At 43.3% G+C, this 27,100-nt stretch overlaps 1 protein-coding gene across 4 annotated transcripts in view; it reads left to right on the forward strand.

The window, feature by feature from the left end:
• Positions 1–21,028, forward strand: part of nrp1a (neuropilin 1a) — a 74,491-nt gene extending 53,463 nt beyond the window's left edge. For 2 of the 4 annotated variants that reach the window (XM_074621227.1, XM_074621225.1), the window contains exons 9-18: positions 1,967–2,111; positions 5,862–6,193; positions 7,953–8,097; positions 11,672–11,782; positions 12,981–13,031; positions 16,545–16,688; positions 17,718–17,995; positions 18,110–18,206; positions 19,189–19,242; positions 19,345–21,028. In XM_074621227.1, coding sequence (XP_074477328.1) covers positions 1,967–2,111; positions 5,862–6,193; positions 7,953–8,097; positions 11,672–11,782; positions 12,981–13,031; positions 16,545–16,688; positions 17,718–17,995; positions 18,110–18,206; positions 19,189–19,242; positions 19,345–19,631 — 1,644 coding nt within the window. In that variant the 3' untranslated portion in view covers positions 19,632–21,028. The remainder of the gene's footprint in view (positions 1–1,966; positions 2,112–5,861; positions 6,194–7,952; positions 8,098–11,671; positions 11,783–12,980; positions 13,032–16,544; positions 16,689–17,717; positions 17,996–18,109; positions 18,207–19,188; positions 19,243–19,344) is intronic. The other 2 variants (XM_074621228.1, XM_074621226.1) reach the window with 1 other exon arrangement.
• The last annotated feature ends 6,072 nt before the right edge of the window (positions 21,029–27,100 follow it).

Genomic DNA, 27,100 nt, shown 5'->3' on the forward strand with positions numbered 1-27,100 from the left:
CATGAGACTATCAGAGCACACTAGATAATGGAAATAGTTTTATTTTAGCTCCCTGCCTGACCACCAGTGACTGTGTCATGAAAGCCACCGATGCACATGCGCCGCTCCCATCTCGGTAAAGCAGCCAGTTGACTTGAATTGTGGTCCGTTCCAAGTTGCCTTTGAGCTCCACAAAAAAAGGGGGAATACCCAGCTGTCACCCAACGTGCAATTATACACTTCCCCTCCGTATGGTAATATACCCACCGTCTATATAAGTGGATTCCAGCACAGGGCTGCAGTAGCCATAGGGAGGATTATGTAAGGAATGCAGTGTCTGTTTTATGTCAGGCGGCCGTCAACTTGTCGTAAAAAGAAGCGGTGGATGACAAAAGACTTGACAAACAAGAGAGTTTAAAGGGAGGAAAACAGGAGAGGCTGTCATGTTTGAGCAGCTGGTAGAGGCCAGGAAAGAAAAGAAGAGGACGGCATGCTTGACCGGAGCGTGACGGGCTATAACCATCGATTGTTGATCAGACCAGGTTTTGTCCATCTGGAGGCAAACACCCCAATCCGCTGTGGGTGTCCGGAGGCTCAGAGAGGCATATGTGTGACATGTAAATACCACATTTCTGAGTGAAAGAGTGGAGTTCTCAGAGCATCCAAACAAGCGTGTTTGCGCTGCTAAGCACACACGCCACCCCGGGCCTGATTATTTTATGGTCTCTCCAAAGCACACAGTCCCTTTCTGTAAAGTGGCAGTGGCTTAAAGGTGCCACAGTTAGCCCGGCCTGTGTTTTTCCGGCCTCTAAAGTGCTTCTGTGCGAAGGGGCACCATTTGGTACATGCTGAGCTGAGCAGTTCGGAGCCTCAGCGTAACTCTGGGGAAAGCCACTTTACGGGTTACAGCGAGTGGCGAGAGGAGACTCGGCGTGACATTTTGAAGAGAGTGGATGACTTTGTTGCAGTCCCTTAGTGACGCATTTGACAGGTATTGCTCAGGGACCGGGGTTGAAGAACAGACTAATGGATCAGCGCTGGTGTTGTTTTAGTCCATCCTTCTCTATCCGTCTGTCCATCCTGCTCCTCTCAGCTGGACTCTCTGCCCCACAGCTATACTCTAGTCAGGGAGGTCAGGAGGTCACATGGTCACCGGCGTGATTCAATTACCCAGAACGAACTGCGACGGACCGTGGGGAGTTGTTTTGCCGGGGTGGTCGGACCTCTTCGTATGGCGCTAGTAGTAAACTGTCAAGTGACCCCCAGGGGAGAACAGTGGCATCGCTGACCTTTTTAAACAAGACACTGCAGTAAAACCTTCCACCGAATCTGGAAGTAGAGGACAAGAAAAAGGGCATCTTGAGCCAATCTGGTCTTGTCAGTGATACACATACCGCCTCAGGTTTCACAGTCACAGGCCACGGCCTGTTTGTGCTGCTACATGTGGCGCGAGAGGAAGTGTTACGGCGATTTCAGGGGTGACAGGGAATTAGTCAGTTTGACATGTGTGTCACATGTGTCTCATGTAAAGTCAGCGTAAAGATTGTCCTTTTACATGTGTCATTTGGGTGCACTGTATGGTGGGATGAAATTGAACATTGGTGATTACTAGCTGTAGGAGAAACATTCTTTTTTTATATTTAATTTATTTATTAATTTTATTTATTTATTTTTAATTATTTATCTGGTTATTTAATTTATTCTGTTTTATATTTTTTTAGTGTATTTTTTTCTTTGTGTTGTGTTTGTTTTGTTTATGTTTCTTGAAAAAAAAATGTCAGTTTGATTTTAGATTTTAGCTCCTTGACTCAGCTCACATGTAAAAACACTCGCTGCATCTTAATCTCACCGAATGAGAACCTCTCCCCGCCTTCGCTCTCTCTCTATTTCTTGATTCAACGCAGCCAAGGTCTCAGACAAAAACTTCCACCTGCCATCTCAACTCAAACTTGTCAATAACTCTCCTCTCCTTCTGCCTCCATCGCAGGTTTTCCAAGGCAACACCAACCCGACAGACGTTGCCAAGACAATGCTGCCCAAACCCACGCTGACGCGCTTCGTCCGAATCCGTCCCGTTACCTGGGAAACAGGCATCGCGCTGCGCTTCGAGGTGTATGGATGCAAGATATCAGGTTGGTAACTGCTGAGATCCCCGCTGATCTGCATACATACACACACATTCTATCAGTCTCTACATTATACTGCTTATTAGATACAGTTTCAATGACTCTATTTAGGATTTCTGCACTACCCTGTGTTCGTTTAGCTCCCCTTCTTCTTGCAACATACTTCCACTCTGGCCCCCAGTTGCACAAACACCTCACTGTACATCCACCAGGTGTGAGATGAAGAAGACGATGGAGATGAAGAGTCCCGCTCTGAGGCTAAAACAAGCTGCTGCATAATAGAGGAGTGGCACATGAAGGCAGATTACCTATTTATGTTACCCCCCCCTCATGTTTAGATGTACCTCATTCAATATGAATGGAGCCAAGAGCTCGCAGGCAGAGAGCTGGTTGGGATCTATACGGTCCCATCCCTCCTGCTGAGCCGCTCTCAGCCTCCTCTTTAGCCACGCTCTGTCTTTTTGCTTTCAGAGCTTTGATTTTGGCAAAAAATCATCTTTGCCTTTTTGTCGATATTTTAATGAGTGGTGTGTGTGTGGCACGCTTTCATATGGTTTTAGCACATCTGTCTGCATCTCTATGGGTTTATGAGCGTGCAGTATTGAATGTTAATTAGAGCTTGCCTGTGTGTTTTTTGTTGCTCAGATAGGGAGTACATCTTACAAGGACAGCAGCGTTGTTAGTTCAGCATTAAGCCCTCGGATTACAGTTAGGGTTCGGATTAGTATGCGAGCGTTCTGTTGTGCATTACATACGTGTGGCCGCCGCTCATGTAATAGCAGAGGGCAGGAGGGTTTGCAGCTGGGGCGTGTGTTTCGGGCGCGCGACCAGACCGCCGCGCAAAAGGCTCAAACACATCACAGGGCCGGAGTCACCACAGAGCCTCCGTAAGGACGTCAGCACCCCTGGGCGCTGTGAAGTCACTGCCAGCTCCACTGCGTGCTAGGAAAGCGCTGCCGGAGAGAGAGAGAGAGAGAGAGAGAGAGAGAGAGAGAGAGAGAGGAACTCGAGGGCTGCATAAACTCGGTGACTCACTCCCAAGTTCTACCTTGAGTTGTGATGGCAGAAGTTTACTGAAAAACTTTTGTTGAAAGAAATTCAGAAGAAGAAGAAGAAGTGCATCTTTCCTGAAAAGTATATGCAGTGCACCAAAAATGTGAAAACTATTCAAAGGTGCCCAACTTCCACTTTAGATGTCAAGATCATGATTCAGGCGTCCGATTAGAGGAGTCGTACCCCAGAATGTTGCAAGATGTCCATCGTGGTTGCGTGCCCCTTGCCGATACTACTCATTAATAAAAACATCCTCCGCCCTGTTGTTTTGTAAATACACCGCGGTGTATAAATATCTCTGATGAACCACCGATGCTCCACCCAAACCCCTAAATGTGGCCCACACCGCCATGTTTCACCATCTACATGCTTACAGTCCACAAAAACACACACGTGTTTGTTCCTCTGGGTGTGTCGTTGCGTTGCATGCCATCTCTGTGATCGCAGCTGAAGGCGATTACGAGCTCCAGATGACCCGGGGAGACTGAACTCAGATCAGAAACACACACACACACCACACACACATATACCTTTCTCTCATATCCTCCCACTTCAAAAAGGCGACCTGTGTGCAGCGCCTTAGCTTAGCTGTCTCAAACTGATCTTGGTCCAAGACGAAGGTAGAAAAAAGCCACGAAAACGGTCGAGAAGCTTCCGCTTCACCTCAGCTCCGATTTTTCTAGAATGCAGCACCAGAGATCCATCTCACGGTTCCGCATAGGAGCATTTTTAGATAACCGGAGAGAGTCTGAATGAGGCCTTGTTCTCCCCAAGTCTTCGCTCGTCACTTTTTCTTTCCCAGATCCAGTCCTGCAGCGCTACAGTGTGCACTTTGTCTCTCACAAAGACTCAGAAGATGTAATAATGCCCGGATTTATCCCTCCGTGGGGGCCAGATAGTAAATATGTTATTGCTTACCACAAGTCCCTGACTCAGTGTTGTTGGATTAAGGGTGAGGAAGAGACAGAAAGGAAGACTTACCCCCGTATACAAGCTGCTAAGTGTCAGAGCTCTGCTGGTAATTACATCATGGGGGAAACTTCTTTTGTGAGCTCCAGTGTGTTCTAGTTTTGCCTCAAAACTCACCGTTTCTCACACCCCACGGGACACGGGAACTATGACACTTTACAGATTGCTAGTACTAATGAATGTTACATGAATATGAACAAATAATATCTATAGATTGGACTGGCATCTTTTTGGTCATTTTCAAAAAGAACGCCCTGTCAAAAAAAAAAAGAATCCAAGCACAATTAACTTGTGTGTACAACTGAGACCTTTTCTGCACATTTTCAGGTTTATATTTTGGTTTTCTACTAGAACATGTTTACATGCTTTAATGTTAAAAAAACCCACTTTATTTGTGTCATACCGGCCGTGCTGCAGCACCTCCTTTCACCCTCTGTCTCCCTCCTGAAAAGTCTGCTCTGATTGGTCAGCTGGCCCACTGTTATGATTGGTCGACCCAACCAAACTCTTCAGACTCTGCTCCAGCTCCGCTCTAACTAGCTTTTTTTGAGGGCGTGCCAAATTAGCCTATAGGCAGGTATTATGCAAAATATGTTACTTAGTGACATCACCACGTTACGGAAGAAAAGACGTCACTTCAAGTGCAATAAATCCTTGAAAATGTGACGTCAAAATTCAATGCAATAGTCTAACGTTAAGAAATTTGTTGTTTTTATGTGGAACACCCGCACCAGGAGGGTAGGTTAAACACATTGCTAATTAGAAATGTTGATCAGGTTGTTAAGTTGGATCCATCCTGGTTCACAGTGACAGTATACATTTTGCTATTCATGAACAACCAATACAATTTGAATTAGATAGGATACCAAGAACAACTTAGAAAGCACACCGCTGTACTGTCTGCAGTAGTACAGAGGCGACAACAAATTCTGATTAAAACATGCAAATGCTTTCAAGCTGCAGCAACAGGTTGTTAACCTGTTCGTCTTTTTGATACGAAGGGATGGCATCGATGAATAAGGGTACAAGGAAAAACAATAAGAAAACAGCTGTCTGCCTATTTGAAACGAACGGCAAACACATCCAACGAAGCTAAAAAAAACAACCTACAGAGAGTTAGGATAGATCAGAGTAGAATAAAAGTAGAATAAAAGGAGAAGAAAGTTTTTGAAAAATGTGCACAGGAAACAACGATGTGTTAAAAGACACGGTCCCACAGATGTTGACAGCTGCGGAGCAGAAGGTGCAGCAGCAGATAAAACACAAAGAGAATGTGTGTTTTTTTTGTGTGTGTTAATTTATGTGAGTCTACAGAGGAGGGGAGGAGGATGGGGAGGAGGGGGGGTGGATGAGATGAGGGAGATGAAAAGAAAAAGCACTCCCAGAACGTGCAGGACGTGGAAGCACCAACCGAGAGGAGGCTTTTAATTGGCTGCCTGGAGACAAACGCTTCAGGCGAAGGAATTAGTATGCATGAGATCTGCTGGCAGAGAGATAGAGAATAGAGGGAGAGATCACAGCAACATCACAGAGAGTTTGGGGAATTGTCCTCCTCACTTTGACTTTCGCTATCCCTGTTTGCCCCTATATGAACTCCACTTGTGGCATGGTAAATGATGTTGAAACATCAACCCTTTGGATATAGATCAACTCTTTGTTGCCCGTCATCCCTGCAGATATTCATTAGTTTGTATCAAAACGCTAAAGCACCTTTCCCCCTTCTTGTCTTATCAGAGTACCCGTGCTCGGGCATGCTGGGCATGGTGTCGGGTTTGATCACCGACAACCAGATCACTGCGTCCTCCCACACGGACCGGAGCTGGGTGCCGGAGAACGCCCGCCTGCTGACCAGCAGGACGGGGTGGACCCTGCTGCCCCAGCCGCAGCCCTTCACCAGCGAGTGGCTGCAGGTGGATCTCGGCGAGGACAAGCTGGTGAAGGGGCTGATCATCCAGGGGGGGAAGCACCGCGAGAACAAGGTGTTCATGAAGAAGTTCCGCCTCGGCTACAGCAACAACGGCTCCGACTTTAGGATGGTGTCGGACGCCAGCGGGAACAAGCCAAAGGTGAGCTCAGTTTTTCTAACAAATCAGGAAGTAGAACCGACTTAAACCTGCAGTCGGCAAAAAATCCCATAATAACCTTTCAGCATATTGTAATTCAAATGTTCTGAGAGACTTCTGCTCCTCCTCATGGCTCTGTTTTCAGGCTTTAAAAAAATATCAGAAAGAGAGCATTCCTATTGGTTGTTCAAACAACGGAGGCAGCTGTCAATCACTCGCAAACTCCGATCAAACGGTCAACTAGACAGCGCTGATCAAATGTGAATCAATATTCTGTTACTGTAATGCCTATTTCTTGCATACATTTTTTTCAAAAACACTATGTTGAATGTTCGCGAGCGATTGACAGCTGCTCAGGCTCCAGCTCGGCTCTGATTGGTCGTTTTCCTCCGGTCTGTGAAATCTTGCAGATCTAATTAGGAGCACCAGAGGACACCGGAAGACACAGAGGCACATGATTTTTTACCTGTCTCATGCACTACTGTCAGGATATAGCGACCGTTTTATAAAAATAACTTTTTTTAATCATATTAGCTCCAATCTGCAGCTGTAACATTTTCTTTCAAGGTAATGGGTTCATATCGGTTTGATTTTCTAACACGAACCAAAAGTTTTTTACCTTCATCATTGTGGAAACCGATTTGAAGACATGCTTCAAAAATGTCTCACAGATCAGACGCATCAATTCCCGATTATGACACATTTAGTCAATTTTCATCAGAGCGTTCGCGCCCGGCGGTTTGTGAGTCATTCAGGAGTCGTTTGCGAGTCAATTTCGGCACCGCTTTGAATCACATTAGGGATAAGCATCTCAAGCCTCTCAGAGCCTTTTCCCCCAGTTCCTGCTTTGTATTCTGCATGACACACACACACACACACACACACGCGCGCACCGTTCAACCCTTTCAATGGATAGTGAAACCTCTCCAGAGAGGAAGGAGGGGGGGTGAAGGGAGCCAGGGGGAAAACAGGGGGAGGAAACCAACGTTAGAGGAGTGATCCGAGATTTATCTGCCGGTGTCGCCTGCACGCACAGAAGACACACACACCAACGCTTTGCTCAATGCATGCACGCTTCCACACTATATACAGTATATGAGCACAACCGCACACCTCCAGGAAGAGCTGGAACAGCCAGTCCCCAATTACAAGCGTCCCTGACAGGGCATAAATCTGATCCAGATGGGCTGATGGTTGATTTATGAAGGGAGTAAGGAGGACCCATATCCCCCCCCTTGTCCTAGTTAGCCGCCTCTCTCCCCTCGCCCGAGAGGTTCCCAGCATCTAAGGTGCACCGGGCTCCTTTACACGTGATCACACCCATTAATCCACTTCCATCATGCCTCTTCCCCTGCTTCACTCGCTATACTCTCGCATCCCCTATCCTCCCTCTTTTCCCCTCATTTATTCCCTCGCTCGAGGAGGGATCTGAGGCAGAGTTTCAAGGAGTCGCAAGTTGCCTTTGACAAGAGGTGCTGTCTTCGCCACACGGCCCCCCCCCCACCCACCTGCTTCGCTTGCCTAAGCTGTGCTTTAGATGTCGGCGAGATGAGAGAGATCTGGTCATCTTTCTGTTCTTCCTTACCCAGCACATGCCACCCCACTTCTGGTTTTCAGAAAGTCTGCCTCAGGGTATCTGCGTTTGAAGGGGTGTATCAGTCAAACGCCCAGCAGTGACATTATCAGCGATATTGTCTTTTTTTTTACACTCACTCTTTCCTCTCTGTCTCTTTCCCTTTTCCCTTCCACCTTCCCTCACCAGATATTTGAAGGGAACAGCAACTACGACAGTCCCGAGCTGAGGACGGTGGAGCCCCTGCTGACCCGTTTCATCAGGATTTACCCAGAGAGGGCCACTCCTGCTGGGATGGGCCTACGACTTGAGCTCCTGGGCTGCGAGATCGAAGGTAAACTGTGGAACCTTTATTGACATCTATTGGGGAAAAGCCTTCTAGATTTGAAGGAGTTTAAGACAACTTTTTTAAAAACAAACACAGTTGGCCTGTATCTCAGCATTTCATTCATATCTGTGAAGAAAACTGAATGAAATTGTTGTTTTTATTTAAGAAACAAACAGGATAAGGGCACGGTGAAGACCTGAACACAAGTTATATTCACAGAGCCTTTCCCTCTGCTGAACAGCCTCGTCCTGCATTTGAAAAGTACGCAGTTAAAACAACCAAAGAGCTGATTGAACAATGGCCGAGCGTCAGGAAGAAGAAAACACAGAATTTGTCAAAATTGAGCTTATGTGTTGGGAACCACTGACTTAAGATTTGGTGCAAAATACGCAAAGAAGGGAATGTTATTTTTACCTGTATGGTGGTGACATTTCTACCTGTGGTGCTGATCTCTCTACCAGCAGTAATGACGTATCCATCAATGTTGGTGAATTTACTACCCAGAGTGAAACCTTTTTGCCCACGCTGATGACATTTCCAGCTGTAGGAACGCTTTTAACCAGGGCAAAGACATTTTCACCCAGAATATTAAAGGTCTTATTAATAAAAATTTTTTATAGACGATTATTTTTGAAAAAATAATACATCCACAGAACGTTTATAAAGGTGCTGAACGAAAGTATGGCTTTTCCTAAAAAAAAAAGATTATGATTGTGAATTAACCATTTGAAAAACGTTGGCGAGGAAAAACTGTCATGGCCATTTTCAAAGACCTCTGACCTAAAACATCTGCGATTAATCGCGATTAACTATGGACAATCATGCGATTAATCGTGATTAAATATTTCAATTGATTGACAGCCCTAACAACAACGTTAGTATCACGTGGTATCTCTGTGTCGTCAGCGATCAAGTTACCAGTTGGTGTGGGAATAAAAATAGCTGAGTTTGACCTGGCAAATGCCTGGCAACCACATCTTGTGAAGTGAATGCTACGGAACAGGGGAAGGAGTACGCAACATCTAGTGTCTGAATGTTATCAATAGCACCTTTAATTTCCTACCCACAATGCCAACCTCACTGGGCACGCCTCGACTCAGTGCATTCGTTCACGGACTGCGCTTTACGTCTCGGCGCACACACACACAGGTGAGCCGTCTATCATCCCGGCTAATGACGTGGCTGTAAGTAGCTTGCGCTTCATGTCTTTGCCCACTTTATTTAAAGATGTCGAGGGCTCCCAGTGTTGAGCCCACAGCTGTCCAGCTCCTGCTCCTCTTCATCCCCTACAAGGGGACAGTTGTGTTGTCTCCCTGTTACATCAAAGCTGCCCCCCATAGCTCGCCACTTCTAGAGGGGATCAAATGAAAGCCCACCTGGTCCGGCATGGATTATTGCAGCTATGGCCCCCCATCACACTCTTCCCAACCCCTGCATGTCTTTCTTCTTTCAAAGCACCGCGCACACTTTGCTATCTTTAAAATTACCCCTATTTTTTTTTCTCCCCAGCACTTTATCTGTCTCTCTCAGAGCTGATGTAGCACAGAAACAGCTCAGCGATATAAGAGTGTGTAGCTGGCCCCTAAGTGGATTTACATATTGGATTTCAGGGAAGGCCCGTTCCGTTGTAAGCCTCATGGACTCCCACCGGGAGCTTTAGTCAGATGATAATGCTTGTTTTCAGCGTTAATGCCAAACACACACATAACTCGCGCATACACACACACACACACACACACACAGAGTAAACCGCAATCACCCTGCCAAATATGCGGTTACAGGCATGTATACACAATCAGGCGCACACGCAGGTGCTTGTACTGGTGTGTGCAAGCATGTGTGTGTGTGTGTGTGTGTGTGTGTGTGTGTGTGTGTGTGTGTGTGTAGCAAGCCATAGCAGGAGGGCTAAATCCTCATTTCTGTGAGAGGCTCCCCTGACGCAGCGCTGACCCCATCCCTGACCTCCCCCACCCTGAATCTGACAGGGGCTGATCTGCCTCATATTTCATCTGGCAGAGGGAGACACACACACACACATACACACACACACACACACACACACACACACACGCACAGATACTGTACACATCCATTTTTCTGTCTAAGCCTCTCTCTCTCTCTCCTCTTCCCGTTCATTACTCAGTCAGTGTAAACACACACAAATGCGCACACATACAAACCACAGGACGGCTGTGCAGCAGCGGAGCGTGGAGTGGATCTAGGGGCCGTGCCCACATCCAAGTGCGGCGGGGCCGTAATGATAGGCCACTACGGCAGCCCTGCCTATAGCCAATCCCAAGCCCTGTTCCTGCATCTTTAAAGTTTCCGCCCGCCCGCCCAAAGCCCTAAGCAACCAGCTTCAACTCTATTTATACGCCCACACCTCCACAGCATGATAAAAGGAGGGATGCTAATAGCTCGGGCCTAGATTGAAGCCCGGTGTGTAACTGTGGGCAGAACACGCTGAGCTTCTGAATACATATTTCTTAGCTTTTTTTTTCTATTTTAACTATGAATATCTGAATATCCATCTTTTCAGACTACATCCACACCCAATGGTAGCACTTCTATTTCCTTGAAGTACTTTTATTCTGGTGCTGTCTGAGAGGTGTTCAGGTCCAGTTTCCAGCTTATTATGAGTCGCTTTGGACAAAAGTGTCTGCTTAAAATCTCAGTGTGTCGTTTGACAGGAGAACTGTGGTCAAACCAAACAACAGGCATGTAATGCTCTGCAATAGCTAATGGTACACATCTGCGTAAACATAGAAGTGATGGTTTGCTTACATTTTTTTAGGGCTGTCAAAGTTAACGTGATAACGCGTCGGTGCAAATTTGTTTTATGGCCACTAATTTCTTAAACGCATTAACACAACTTGCAATTTTTAGGTTGTAGTGGGCTCAGGTTTAAAGCTAGAGTGAAGATACTGGTATCATATGAAACTAGAAAAAAACTAAGAAATCCATCGGTACCAACCATGTTATACTAGCTTGTGTAGGTAAGAGGTTAAATAACGCTCCAAAGTTAAGCCAAATTTTACCATTGCCATTTTCAAAGTGGTCTCTTGACCTCTGACCTCCAGATATGTGAATGTAAATGGGTTCTATGGGTACCCACGAGTCTCCCCTTTACAGACATGCCCACTTTATGATAATCACATGCAGTTTGGGGCAAGTCATAGTCAAGTCATAGTCAAGTCAGCACACTGACACACTGACAGCTGTTGTTGCCTGTTGGGCTGCAGTTTGCCATGTTATGTCATGTTTGAGCATATTGTTTTATGCTAAATGCAGTACCTGTGAGGGTTTCTGGACAATATTTGTCATTGTTTTGTGTTGTTAATTGATTTCCAATTATAAATATATTCATACATTTGCATAAAGCAGCATATTTGCCCACTTCCATGTTGATAAGAGTATTAAATACTTGACAAATCTCCCTTTAAGGTACATTTTGAACAGATAAAAAATGTGTGATGAATTTGCGATTAATCGTGATTAACTATTTTAATCGATTGACATCCCTAATTTTTTAAAAATGTGAACCAAATCTAATCTATCTCTCTTTTCTCCTTCTCTACAGCTCCTACACTCCCGCCCACCACGCTAGCCCCGAGCACTACCCCGTCTGACGAGTGTGACGACGACCAGGCGAGCTGCCACAGCGGCACAGGTGATGACTACGACGTGACAGGTGCTAACATCGCCCTCATGAGACTGCAACCACAAACCCCCCCTTGCCTCCCCACCCTCTCTTTTGCCCCTCCGTCTGCTTTGGCTCACACTCGATCTGCTCCACTTCCCCAGCTTCAACTCTCTCTGTTATAGTTAGATTTCATACAGCGGCCAATCTGCCACCTACTGTGCACACTTGCGAGCACGCAGGCGTATACGCAGCTCTAATTATCTGCACCTGTAGCTCCCCCCCTCCCCCTCTCAATCTATCCCCTCTTACCTCTACCTCCGCAATCTCACATTAGACGATTGTCGCACTCGCTGCAGAGGTCGCCAGATGTGCACGTTCTCGCACACCTGCTTCCAAACCTACCTACCAACAGCCACATTCTTCCTCTCTCTCTCTCTCTCTCTATCCTTTCTATCTCTCACCTGTCTCGTCCGCCTGCACCTCCCTTCCCGCTCACTCCTCTTGGCCTAATTTCCCACTAACCCAGTAACTCTCTGAGCCCGCACTGCTTCCTGCACTCCCCATTAACCAGCAGTCTCCAATGATGAGCATGGCACCGTCTCAGTCTTGGAAGTGTTATATAAGTGGTAGATATATACCGAGACAGGGCAGAATGAAGAGAAAGACGAGGCATGTGTTAGCTAGATTTAGCTGGCATGGATATATTTGGTGCATGGGTGCGGTTATTTGAAAAGAAACTTAAAGGGGAACACCACCTAAAAATGTAAAATTCCAATATGTTATTTTCATTGCCGAGGAAAGTTCAATTAATATGTGTGAACATGAGCTACTCTCTCTCAAAGCCAGAAACCAGAGAAGTGTGTCTCAAATTTGTGATGTCATTGGGTATAAAGTCTTTAGCTGCCCCATAGACAATGAATGGGGAGATGTTTGTTTTCCTTTATTTTATACCCAAATGATCGTTATTCTATTGTAGTGTTGTCAGCTGTGAAAAAGAAAATGTTCCCTGCTCACCGTGTCATCTACAACATCTTTTCCAATTCATTGTTTATGGAGCAGTTCCACATTTTATACCCTATGACATCACAAGTTAGAGTTTTAAAACTTGGGAGAGAGTTGTTCATGTTTAAGGGACTATCTTAGAACAGAGGAATAACAATATATGAATTTAGAAAATTGGCATAGTTCCCCTTTAACTCTTGCCAGGCTAGGCTAACCATGCTAATGTGTTGTTGCGTTGTGACAGGGGGTACCACGATGCCTGAGACCACTACTGCTGAAGTGGATACCATCCCAGGTGAGCCAAAAAACATATTTATTATTATATTTTTCTTCCCCATCAATGATTCCACATCTAACTAAGTGCTGAATGTGACGTCTTTAAAGACAGAGCGCTCCAGGGATGACGTATTTTTGTAGGCCAATCAGGAAGTTAGCATCGTCCTGGGTTCCCCTCGGCAAAAAAACAATGTGGATTTTTCCATTGGCTTTTGGATTATTGCAGAGAATAAGCTCTGTGGCAAACACACGTTTATGATACTTACATGTTTTGTTCAGCAAGATAATCTTCGGCATGATGACGCTTAGTAGTCTCATTTAGACACTTGTTAGCGACCGCCTTTTTAAGACATATAAAAGCTTCAAAATTCACGATTGGCATATTTTCTTACATATTTTATGTCGTAGAACAAAATGTTAAAATCTCTTCAGCTTGTGTTAACCACAGACCTTATTTCAGGCTTCAAACTAAAAAGCCATTCAAAAAACCCATTGACTTTCAGACGAGGGAACCAGAAGTGCTAAAACGCTGACTCATTTCTGGGTTTTAGGACCCAGAGTGGACCCATAGAGTGAACATTTAACTGCTCAAGGTTTTTTAAAATTAATTTCCATAGATTTATCAGGAGCGTACCTTAGCTAATGATTGCCAGCTCGAGGCGGCCTCTCTCTCTCCTCTGATGTGTGTCTGTTATTAAAGCTGATGATACGGCCCTGAGAGGCTCCTGCTGACGGGGTGAGGGAGGTTGCGTGATGCAGGGCTAGCTGATGATTAGCACTGGTGCTCTGCTGCTGCCTCCTCAGCATAATCACTAATCACTGGTGCCGACACTGCCGCACACTAAACACACACACACACACACACACACACACACACACACACAGCAAAAACACAATGCAAATGACCACAGGAAATTGGGTGTGCTTTGGGGTCGCATGCACAGACGCACACACACGTATAGTGCTGTTTCCTATAGCAGGTTGATGAGGCAGCAGCCAGCTGAGAGGCTGTGCCCCAGTCTGACCTTGGCTAATGGGCCATAGGCTCCACCCCATCCCCCCTTCACTCCGTCAGCTGGCTCTGTCTGGTCTGTCTGCAGTCTGCTGGGGCACCAGCTATGATAGATGAGAGCTGAGGCGCAGGTGTGTGCATATTTGTGTGTGTATGAACTAGGGCTGTCGATCGATGGAAACATTTAAACATGATTAATCACAAATTAATCACGCACTTTTTATCTATTCAAAGTGTACCTTAAAGGTCCCATATTGTTAAAAGGGAGATTTTTATGTCTTTTATAGTATAAAGCAGGTTTAAGTGCTGTATAAATACTGTTAAAGTATCAAAACGCTCAATATATACGGAGATATACACACAGCCCGTATTCAGAAATTGTGCGTTTGAAACAAGCCGTTAGGATTTCTGTCAATTTGATGTCACAAATATACAATATTTAGACCATTACACGTTTTTAAACATAAACATTCTAAATGTGTCCCAGTTAATAACATCAGCTGACAGGAAGTAAACATGGACCCAAACTGTTGCCAGGCAACGCAATTCCGTTGCCATTCTGTTGAAATGCACTAAAACGGAGCGTTTCAGACAGAGGGTGAATACAGGTATATTCAGGCTAACAGTATGAAGAAAATAGAGATTTGTTTGAACATTAAAGCATGTAAACATGTTCTAAAAGAAACACAAAATACAAGTATGAACCTGAAAATGAGCACAATATGGGCCCTTTAAAGGGAGATTTGTCAAGTATTTAATACTCTTATCAACATGGGAGTATACAAATATGCTTATTTTATGCAATTTTTTTACATTTGTTTTTAACATGTTTTTCAATTAACAAAACAAAACAATGACAGATATTGTCCAGAAACCCTCACAGGTACTGCATTTATCATAAAAAATATGCTCAAATCATAACATGGCAAACTGCAGCCCAACAGGCAACAACAGCTGTCAGTGTGTCAGTGTGCTGACTGGACTATGACTTGCCCCCAAACTGCATGTGATTATCATAAAGTGGGCATGTCTGTAAAGAGGAGACTCCTGGGTACCCATAGAACCCATTTACATTCACATATCTGGAGGTCAGAGGTCAAGGAACCCCTTTGAAAATGGCAATGCCAGTTTTTCCTTGGTATAATTTAGCGTAACTTTGGAGCGTTATTTAACCTCCTTCCTACACAAGCTAGTATAACATGGTTGGTACCGATGGATTTCTTAGGTTTTGTAGTTTCGTATGATGCCAGTACCTAATTGAGCCTACTGCAACCTCCGAAATATCGATTGCGCTAATGCTTGCGTTAAAGAAACTAGTGGCATTAAAACAAATTTGCAACATTTTCTGTTGGTTAACACTTATCTGTCTGACTTTTCATTTCATGAGTCTCAAACTACGCATGCTCATCAGCTCTGTGTACGTTTGTGTGTCTGGGTGTGTGTGCGCGCCGTGCACTCTAATCTCAGAGGACGTAGCTTCCGTTGGCGTTCGGCAAGACAAAGTCTTTTCAAATGGCCAAGTGAGTCATGTGGCTGCTCATCTTATCCAGAGCTTGTCGGTAGCTTTAGTCAAAGCCTCCCAAGAATGGAAAAAAAAGCCATTTTAATTGGGAATGGGATGTCTCCACACACCAAAAAGAAAAACGTGGCTTTGGCGTCTGAAATGTGGTTCCACATGGGAATTCCATCCTTTGTGTTTAATGGGTAAATAGAGTCATTGCCTGTGGAAGCTAGTTAAAACCTTCCCCATTATTAAAGGGAATATTGGCTCCTGTGATTTGGAGAGCCGCCTCGCTGTATCTCTAAAGGCATCTCATGCTGGAGCTTAAGCGTCCCAAACATCCTGCTCCCTTTGCGTTCCTTGGAAGTCTTTCTTTATCCAATTTGAAAAAACACCGAAGCCTGAGCTCCCACACAGTCTCTTGCTCTCTCCTTCAGCGCGGCGTGTGTCCACGGGGGGATTGCATTGTTGGAACGGGGCCCCGGCACCGTTACCATAGCTGTCTTCAAACCTCGAGTCTCTGCTCTCATTAAAATCCTGAGCTCTCTGTGGGGTTGCTATGAATGTTGCTTTCCCAACTGGACACCATGTCCAGACCCCGTCTTCCCTCTTCCCCTGTCCCTGTCTTTGTGCTGTGCCTCCTCAGTGTCCCTCTATACCCTCTTTTATATACCCTGTTATTAAAAGAGATCATTAACTGTAGCCAGGAAGTAAGGTCTACATGAGGTCTACGCTATCGGCTCGCTCTTTAGAGCCGTAACTGTCCCAGTCTGCATCTCCCTCCTGAGTTGGCTGTTTCTATCTCCCCCCAGCTACGGGACTCCAAGCTTACCTCCCGCAGTTCTTTGCTGCCCTCTAGTGCTTGTAGCTGATCAGGATGAGTGAATGAATCCCCAAAGTGTAGCCTGCAGTCATAAGACAGGCCCCCCCCCCCAGGTCATTGTTCGGTTAAAGCCCAGAGCTCTCTAATAAGGAGGACGATGAAATGCAATCTTGACCTTTCTTCAACACTTTTGCAGCTTTCCCGGGGTTCGCCTGCGACTTCGGCTGGGCCAACGACCCGTCCTTCTGCAGCTGGACGTCAGAGGACACCGGTTCGAGGTGGCAGATCCAGTCCAGCGGCACCCCGACCCTCAACACCGGGCCTAACATGGACCACACCGGTGAGGACCCCTGTAGGCTACTGTGCCTGAAACTGACATTTTGAATAATTTAATTTGGTGGAAATGTTCTGTCACAAATGTGGAGACATTTTCAAAAATCGGTCAAACCGTTTGGCTGAAAGATGATTTTTTTTTAATCATACTATTGTATATCTAGTCTTTGGGCACATGGGACTACTGTTTTTGTAATGGACTCAGTAGTCCCATGTGCCCAAAGACTACATACAGTATGATAAGAAAATGTCTGTATCTCAGAAACTACAAGGAGCACAATCAAGTATATGGTATCTATGAACTCATAACGAGGTGAATATCAAAGATATCCACACATATGCAGTGTAAACAAAAAAATCCAAATGGAAAACACATAATAAAAACATTAGACACAATGTTTTACTAATTTTTCAAAAATCCTGACTTTGACTATAAATAAAAGTGTGATTTTCATGCAATCTCAAAAATGTCAAAGTTGTACTGTTAGATTCATACCCAAAGTATGTCCATGCCAAATTTGAAGACGTTTGACCGATCAGAACAAATGTTGTGGCATTTTTCTTATCATGCTATATCTAGTCTTTTGGTACATGGGTCTCAAAGACTAGATATAGCATGATATGGAAATGACTGTATCTCAGAAACTACAAGGAGCATCATCAAGTATTTGGTATCTATGAACAAGTTGAATATCAAAGATATGCACACATATGCAGTGTAAAAAAAAACATTTTGAAAACATTTATTAAACACAATGTTAGCATTTTTCCTAATTTTTCAAATATCCTGATTTAAGCTATAAATAAAAATGTTATTTTTCATTCAATTTCAAAATGTCTAAGTTGTACTGTTAGGTACTTGCCCAAAGTATGGCCGTACCAAATTTCAAGACTTTTGACCAATCAGATCAAATGTTGGGCATTTTACCTTACCTATAGTAAATCTAGTCTTTTGGGGCACACATGGGTTGGACCGACCTCCTGAAAGTCTTTCAGCCTCAGAGTTTACAGTAACACAAGTTCTTTTATCCAACAGGTGGATCAGGGAACTTCATCTACACCTTAGCGACAAGCCCCCAAGAGACCGAGGTGGCCCGACTGGTCAGCCCTTCGGTCACCTCCCCGGACTCGGACCTGTGCGTGTCCTTTTGGTACCACATGTTCGGGCCTCACATCGGCACGCTGCACATCAAACAGCGCAAACAGACGGTCGAGGGTCCGGCCGACATCCTGCTGTGGACGGTCAGCGGTCACCAGGGCAACCGCTGGAGGGAGGGTCGTGTCCCTGTGCCCCGCACTAACCATCCTTATAAGGTAAATCAAAAGCAAGTCTGTGACTTGTTTGGACATTTACCACTATACCCCCGTGCTCTTTCCATTGTGGCATTCACGAAAAGGTTACCAAAAAGTCACTCTTTTTATTCCAAGGTGGTGATAGAAAGTCTGGTGGAGAGAAAGAGCTGGGGAGACATCGCTGTGGATGACATTAAGGTTCTCAATGGACTCAGCATGGCAGACTGTAAAGGTGAGGCTTTTAGTGCTCATAGTTATAACCATAGACTGTATTATATAAAGATGGACGATGCGTCTTCACTTCCTCCCACTGTGCAAAAGTGAAGCCAAAATAATCCCGGATACGGGGGTCGTGTATAGAAGGTAACCCACAAATTGCGAAATCAGGCAAAAACTTGAAACAACTCTCATGAAACTCGCTGCTCAACGACCTATCCTGACCTTAAAGGGACTGTTTGTAAGAATCAGAAATAGCTTGTTAACAGCGACACCTGTGGCCGCTACGTCCTGTTGCTCGCACTCGCGCTTGTGCTCGCTCTACATAGACGTGAACGAGCATCGGGCAAAACAGTGAGGCGACACACGTCAGCTAAAAGCACAATATCAATCTATATTTCACCTGCTTGGCAGTAATGTTAGCTGACCAGACGAAGGTCTCTCCATGAATCAATGCTGATCCTAGTGTTGGCTTTTCCTGCTTCAGCCGCGGTCGGAGGGAACAGGGGAGACACCGGAGTTTTGGAGACGATAACGTTTCTCGCTGCGGAGCACCGTCACTTCACAAGACACGGGAAAGCTCTGTTGGTCTGGAGGAACTGCAGCAGTTATTTCTGCACAAACGTCCCCTGTACATTCACTAGATATTCTCAGAGCTAAACTAACTCTTCTGCAGTGTGGAGTAAGTGCGCGTTCACGTCTAGAGGTGGAGCAAGACAGCGAGGACGCGCGCGCATTCTGAGTGAAGGAGAGCAGGCAGCGGAGACGAGGCTCCAGCCACACGCGAGCGCGCATATGCAAATGCGCATGTGTGGCGACCCGCTACATTTATACGCTTAAAAAGTTACAAATAGTCCCTTTAAAATGACAGAAACCATCTTTGGGAAAAATGTATTTGACGTGTACTAGTTATTAGTTTGGTCCATGTCCCATCTGCTAACATGGCGACGCAGTTTATTTTTCGACGTTGGATTTCATTCTAATTTGTGTTTGAACAGATCCCGACGTCCCGACTGAAGCGATGCTACCAGAGGATCGCGTCAATGAAATCCGTAAGTCATTTCACACAAAGGAAAGGTTTATTTAGCGTCAACACTTTTTTGCTCACCTCATGACCCTTCCTCACATCTCGCTCTCTTCTCTTCTCTCTCCAGTTGAAGAGATCACTGAATACCCAGACTTCGTGGAGACCAACCAGATCAGCGGAGCGGGGAACATGCTGAAGACGCTCGACCCCATCCTCATCACCATCATCGCCATGTCCGCCCTGGGCGTCTTCCTGGGCGCCATCTGCGGCGTGGTCTTGTACTGCGCCTGTTCGCACGGAGGCATGTCGGACAGGAACTTATCGGCCCTGGAGAACTATAACTTTGAACTAGTGGACGGCGTCAAGCTAAAGAAGGACAAACTCAATGTACAGAGCTCATACTCAGAGGCGTGAGATGGGACTGAGTGCATTCACGTGACTATATGTGATGTGCAGAGCTCGCACAAGACTGGCTGTAGGCATATCCCCTCGTATATCTGCGAGTATGGCGGGCTCAAAAGGACTGCCAACACCCTCCACTCGCTGGATGAGGGACAGGTTCAGGAACCAATGGGAGGTTTGGACTGATCCACGCTTTTCTCAGGAGCTGCAGTAAAAAGAACCTACCAGTAGGGGACACTGTGTACAAATAAAATACAGAAAAAAATATGTACAGATGATTTAGATGATATTTTAATTTTCTATTTTGATTTTCATTCATTTTTACAATCGGATGCTGGTGTTGAGACCAATTTATTAATAATGTTTAAAGTATTTATCGTTTTTCTGGGAAAGATTTTTTTTTTTTTTTTAATCAGTTCATGAAGGCTGTTTTCAAGTTTTGAAAAAAGACGTATCAGACTCCTAAATGAACCATATCCGGCAAAACTGTAGATTTGCTCTGGCATACAGGGTGTGCCCGTAACCTTTGACCCTGAAACATGTACCCTTTCCCCCTTTGACCTCTATCGCTCTAAAGCGAGGGTCACACTCATGGCAATGTATGGTTCGGACAGTGCCTTTAGTACATTTCGGTTGGCCTCCTCCGTTGATCTGGGTGTTTTTTACTGTACTCGGCTTAATTTATGATGACAAGAAACGGGTACATTCTCTTATAAATACCTGCAGAACAAAACAGTCTATCACAGCGCTTTGTTTTTTTGTTGTTTTCTGTCCAAAAACCACACACTGTAAATAAGTTTTAATATATTTTATTGCCCTTTTTAAAGAAAGTAAAAAGAAAAAAAAAGTATCCCTTTTTTCATGGGTTTGTGTGTAAATACAATCTTTGGACTGTTTTGTGGAAGGTGCTGTGTTTTTGATTTTAGGTCACTTTTGCTCAGAAGATGTGTGTGATATTTCAATGTGCATTCAAGTTCATCGAAAAAAACACCCACTTCACGAAAACCACCGAAAGACGAATGAATCAAGAGGTAACAAAAAAAAAAAAAGCTGCCATGATGAACGTTCTTAAATTATCTCACATATCTTCATCATACATTTTCACACCAGACACGCTCATATCGTATCATATACTGTATGGCAGAGGAGGTGGTAAAATATATCAAATGTCTGCCAGCATACCAAAAACAACAATCATCATTGCTTACCTAGCTTAGCTTGTCACCTCCAAATGTCACTGTGGATTGTTCACTGAAGAAGTGCTATCTGGACAATGCAGCTTGAATGCACTTTGTTACTGATTCCCTCCTATTAATAGGGGGTGAACACACTAACTGAAGAATGGTGCTATCATTACTTTAGCCGGACACATTTTGTCTCATGATAAATAAAACCCAGTTTGTACTGTTCACATGCTGTATTGGTAGCTTAAAGGCCTCTCGGAACGCAAAGAGTTTTGACGTGTCTCACCTGTAGCAGTCGTAACGTTGTGATGTCAGAGCTGATGTCATTAGGACGAGACACTGGTACAGCGGGGGGGATCGAGTGGCGTCACCTGATTCAGGTCACCTGGCCTCGCCCTCCGTGGCTTTGCCAAAGGACGGTTGACCCCTTTAAGTTAACTGGGGGTTCTCACTTACTTACGTCGACATTTTTTTTTTTAGGAAATTTTTCAGACTTTTTTCCGGACATTTTTTGGGGATATTTTTTCAGACATTATCTTCTGACATTTTTCAGACTTTTATTTTGGATTTTTTCGACACACTATAAATGTTTTTCACTAACTTTTTCGACATAATATACTATGACTTTTTTACAGGAAATTTTTCAACATACTATACTATGACTTTTTTTCAGGAAAATTTCCGACATACTATACTTTAACTTTTTCATTACATTTTTCAACATTGTATATTATGACTTTTTCTTCACAAAATGTTTTGATATGCTATACTATGACTTTCTTTCATAAAGTTTTTCGACATATTATACTATGAATTTTTTTCATTAAACTTTTCAGCATACTATAACTTTTTTTCATTAAATTTTTTCACATACTATATTATGACTTTTTTTCAGGACTTTTTTTTGACATACTATGATGTGACTTTTTTTCAGGAAATTTTTCGAAAGGCTATATGACTTTTTCACAACATTTTTCAACATACTACACTATGACTTTTTTTCAGGAAATGTTTTGACATGCTAAACTATATCTTTTTTTATTTAATTTTTAAACATACTATACTATGACTTTTTCACTAACTTTTTTGACATTCTGTACTATAAATTTTTTTCATGAAATTTTTCGACATAAATAGTATGACTTCTTTTCATGAAATTTTTTGACATGCTATACTATGACTTAAATGATAAAAAGTCACATCATAGTATGTCGAAAGATTTAGTGAAAAAAAGTCATAGTATAACACTCAGAAAATCATTTCTCCTCAAGAAACACTCAAAAGATTGATATGAAAAAAATGAAATTTCTTCACAGAAACACATCTATTGCATTGGAAAGATCCCAAACAGGATAAATATATGATAGGAAACATAATTTCCTCAAAAAACACTCAGAAACTTATTTCTCATCAAGTAACACTCAAAAGTGGATTCAAATGAAAAAGATCTAAGTCATAGTATAGTATGTCGAAAGATTTCCTGAAAAGTAGTCATAGTATACAATCACCACTCACACAACACATCACAACACCGTATTCAGCCAATGTAGCCTTACCGTGCAGTAACAGTATCTGCTCATCTCCTCTTTCAGGTAATACACCTCTTCCCCAGCAGAGTGAGCCAGAGCTACCGGCCGTCAGAACTTGCAATACAGAAATCATTGCTGAAGTGAACAGTGATATATGACTATAATAGATATGGTGACAAAAAGTCAACCTGTGCTTAACACATCCCTATCTGAGCCATTCACTTCTAGCTTTAGTGATGGCTCGTCGGTGGCTCTGAGCTCACCCACCCGGACGCCCGGAACCCCCCCCCCCCCCCACACACACACACACACACACACACATCAGAACATTTAGGAAAGTACAGGACTGGACACTACAAATACATAAAAAAAAAACCTAAATCATAGGAGACTTTATCACGCATTCCAACCTTCACCCACCAACAGTTACAAATAGACAGCTACCCCGGCGCCACACTTCATCACATTGATGCCATCTTGAACAAACTCACACCACAACCTCAGGTAGAACACGTAATCATTTCAGCAGGCCTCAACAACCGTCTCCAGGAACAGGCGTCCACTACCACGTGGAAACAGCTACAACAGGCTCTTAAAACCACTCAAGTCATCTTCTCCGCAGCAACCGTTTACAATTCCTATCAACAATTTCTCCAACAGGCTGGAGCAAAATAAACAGGATCTCATCACCAAACTTTACAACACAATAACCCAGAAATGCAATTTCTTACCTGAAATTAATCCACTTCTTTTCCAAGTTTCGGACACAGACCCAATACACTAGTAGTACCCACACTGTTCACTGGACCGTCCATATGGGGAACCCAACTCCAATAACATCTCTCCAGAAATCACAACATTAATTAATCATAAAAAAAGGGAAAAAGTCCAGAGTGCTCGGAAGTTCTAATCAGTGTGATGAAGGTGCTCTTTTGTGGGGTACACAAAGGTTAAAAAAAGGGGGAGTCCAAGGCACTCTACTGGCAAAAAAAAAAATGAAAAGCCTTTATTCAAATGGCTATTTCATGATGAAATGCTAAAAACAATGCTGGTACATGTTCAGATTGGGTAACAACAACCCACACACAAACTCCCTTCTTCAGGACTTGACCCTCAGCACACAGTTGTCCATTCTTTGTGAGTACACAGACAATTGATGATTGCAAACACCTGAGCAAGAGGCCAATAAACTCTCAAGGTGACAAGTGCAAAATGTGGTCACTAGATGGCTCTGCAGGATGTCAAGAAAGCAGAGAAAATAATGAAAATAAAATAAGAAAACAGAAATATACAGACAGAAAAAAGTAAATAAGTAATAATAATATATAAGCACTTATGGCAACAGTAGCAGACCACATGCATAAGAGCCTGGATTTATTATGGCACTTCATTTGGTGGATGTAAAAAGTGTCTCTGCAGTAATAATGTTAGTCAATCACCACCCCGAATGTTCTTTTTGATGGTTTCTAGGCCTTCAACCATAAGGCTGTCTGGATTGCTATTATGCACTTCATATAAGAGCTTAGCCACATCGTAATTCAAGTTAGCTTTTCGGATTGCATACTTCTGCTCAGAGACTCTATCTTTCAGTCGTCTCTTTGTCCGGCCGATGTAAAAACAACCACAGGTACAGGATGAATGGTACACAACAAAAGTAGTGTTACAGTTAATGACCGTTTTGATGTCATACACCTTATAAGTCTTAAAGGTCCCATATTGTAAAAAGTGAGATTTTGAGGTCTTTTACATTATAAAGCAGGTTTAAGTGCTTTATAAATACTGTTAAACTATCAAAACGCTCAATATACAGAGAAATACACACAGCCCGTATTCAGAAATTTTGCATTTGAAACAAGCCGTTAGGATTTCTGTCCATTTGTGATGTCACAAATATACAATATTTAGACCATTACTCGGTTTTAAACGTAAATATTCTAAATGGGTCCCACTTTATTTCCTGTTGCAGTGTATGTGAATAACATCAGCTGACAGGAAGTAAACATGGATCCAAACTGTTACCTAGCAACGCAATTCTGTTGCAATTCCATTGAAATGCACTAAAACAGAGCGTTTCAGACATAAGGTAAATACAGGTATATTCAGGCAAACAGTATGAGGAAAATAAAGTTTTTTTTGAAGATTACAGCATGGGACCTTTAAAGTGTTTTTTTTAAAGAGAACATGCATGCTCTGCTCTACTAAACCAGCCACCACCACCCTAAGCACATTTGCTGGGCTGGTTAAATCACAATTACTAAGGTTTCACAGAATATGCACTCAAAGGATGGAGGATTTAAAGGTCACATATTATGCTCATTTCCAGGTTCATAGATGTATTTTAATGTTGCACTAGAACATGTTTACATGCTGCAATGTTCAAAAAACCCTTTATTCTTCTCATACTGCAGCCTGAGTCTGCCTGCCTCAGAGCCTAATTCAGCCTCTGTCTGAAAACCCCTGATTCACAGCCTGTCTCCTCCCACTCTGCTCTGATTGGTCAGCGTTTTCTGTCAATCAAACTTCCTCAACAACAACAGCGTCACCCTCCCCCTCCCTCCCGGAGAAGCTCTGGAGAGAGGAGTGGAGGGAGAGGCAGCTAGAATAGAGCTTATAAACCACTTTAAAGTTTATAAACCAGAAACTTCACCCAGCGCACGTTACCGGAGGAATCTGATCAGAAATCGGCGACACATGATGAACATCTGCGGTCCAGATTCCAGGTTTTCCTGACGGTTTCTCTCAGGTAAATAATACTATTTATAGCTCTGTTAGTTAACTCAGTGTTTACCTCATGCATCAACTCTGTAAACCGTAAACATACACTCTGTTTTACGTCTGTCTTTACAGATCCATCTGTGAGAAATGACCGACAGAATCATCCCAGAGGAGAGCAGACAGCTGAAAGCAGATGGGAGATACAGAGCTAACCCGTTAGCATGTAGCTACATGCTAACGGGTTAGCTACATGCTACCGCTATGACACGGTGTGTAAACACAGCGACCATCAGGGTGGAAAATAGAAGATGTGAAACAGTAGTCAGTTCATTATTTCTGCTAAAAGATAAATGTATGGAAGATCAGAGTAATGGTATATTATTTACAGTAGTAGCTGTCTCTGTGTTACCATGACTACAGACCACCGGAGCTTAGCTTACCATAGTTTACCAGAGCTGAAGACTTTCTCCTGTACCATGTGAACATAACTAACTAACAGGTGAGATGATTACAAATGCTGTGAATAATTAATATTGTCATCTGTCAACTCAAATAAAGTTTGACTGTGAAACAGAAATGTGTTGTGTTGCTTACAAGTCACTATTTACTACCTGTACTCTGCTACATGCATGACATCAAATATATATAATATATAAATATCATCTGTTTAAACAGTGTAATTACATAAAGCCTTTGTGAATGAACATGTTATATTTAGATGATGGGAGTACATGAAGCCTGTTCTGCTGGTTCTTGCAGACTTTGCTCAAGTTAGGTTGAGGAGGAGAGACAGTGACGCGCTGTGGGGCGGGGTCAGCTACTGAAGGTTCTCTCTGGTTCGACCAGGAAACCCTCACGTGACTTGCATTCTCTAATGACGTCAGAAGAGAAGGAAAAAAAGCGATTTTTTTTTCTGCACCCATTTCCGGACAAACGGAGGAGGAGAAAAAGAGAGAGGATGGTCTTTTATGATACTATGGTGGCCTGTAGACACACTGGGGACAGATATTGATGTTTAAAAGACATGGAAAAGTGCATTTTGCATAATAGGTGACCTTTAAGGCATGCTACTAAAGTGTTGTTCTCAGCTTTGGCCACTAGAGGGCACTCTAGATCCTTCCTTAGAAAGGTCTTTAAGACTTTCAAGCAAATGAAACCCATTGTGGAGACCTCTCAGCTCCCATTTGTCACCACATTCTCCCCAGCAACAGTTAAACTTGTCAGAGTGATTAGAATTTGTTTTTACAACTTTACCATAGGAGCTGACTTATTACTGGACTACAGTATCATTGCAACATTCAGTATAAAATCTAAAACCTACAGGATTCTCTATAAAGCTAAGATAAACATGTTAAATGACCCTACACCAGGGGTCAGCAACCTTTACTATTAAAAGAGCCATTTTAGGCAAAAAAACAAATTATAATAAGTCTGGAGCCACAAAACATTTGATCATTGTGATGAAGGTAACACAGTTTAAAGTCTAAGTATATAGTATATAAGGCTAATGCATTGAGGGCCAAAGTGCAAATGTACTACGGAGTATTAGGGCCACATTGAGGGAAAAAAATATGAGATTTCCAGAATAAAATCAGAAATTTACGAGAAAAGAAAAGTCGTAATATTATGAGAATATATTCATTACTTTACGGGAAAAAAATCGTAATATCACGAGAATAAAGTCATAACTTTACGAGAAAAAGAAAATAACACGTAAAATGACTACTTTATAATATTATGACTTTATTATCATTATACTACGACTTTTTTCTCTTAAACCTATGACTTTATTCTCAAAATCTCATATATATTTTTTTTCCTCAATGTGGCTCTAATACTCCGTCGTACCGTCGTACCGTAGACCTACAACAATGATAGATAGAATTAAAAATGTAAACAAAAAAACAGTTATTCATTTCCACTAATTTTTTAAAAACTCCACAGGGAGCCACTGGAGAGGGGCAAAAGAGCTGCATGTGGCTCCAGAGCCGCAGGTTGCAGACCCCTGCTCTAGACCCAGAGGTCATGGGGGACTTTTAAATGATGTAACTCA

Source organism: Sebastes fasciatus, chromosome 21 (assembly GCF_043250625.1).
Source record: "Sebastes fasciatus isolate fSebFas1 chromosome 21, fSebFas1.pri, whole genome shotgun sequence".
Lineage (NCBI taxonomy): Eukaryota > Metazoa > Chordata > Actinopteri > Perciformes > Sebastidae > Sebastes > Sebastes fasciatus.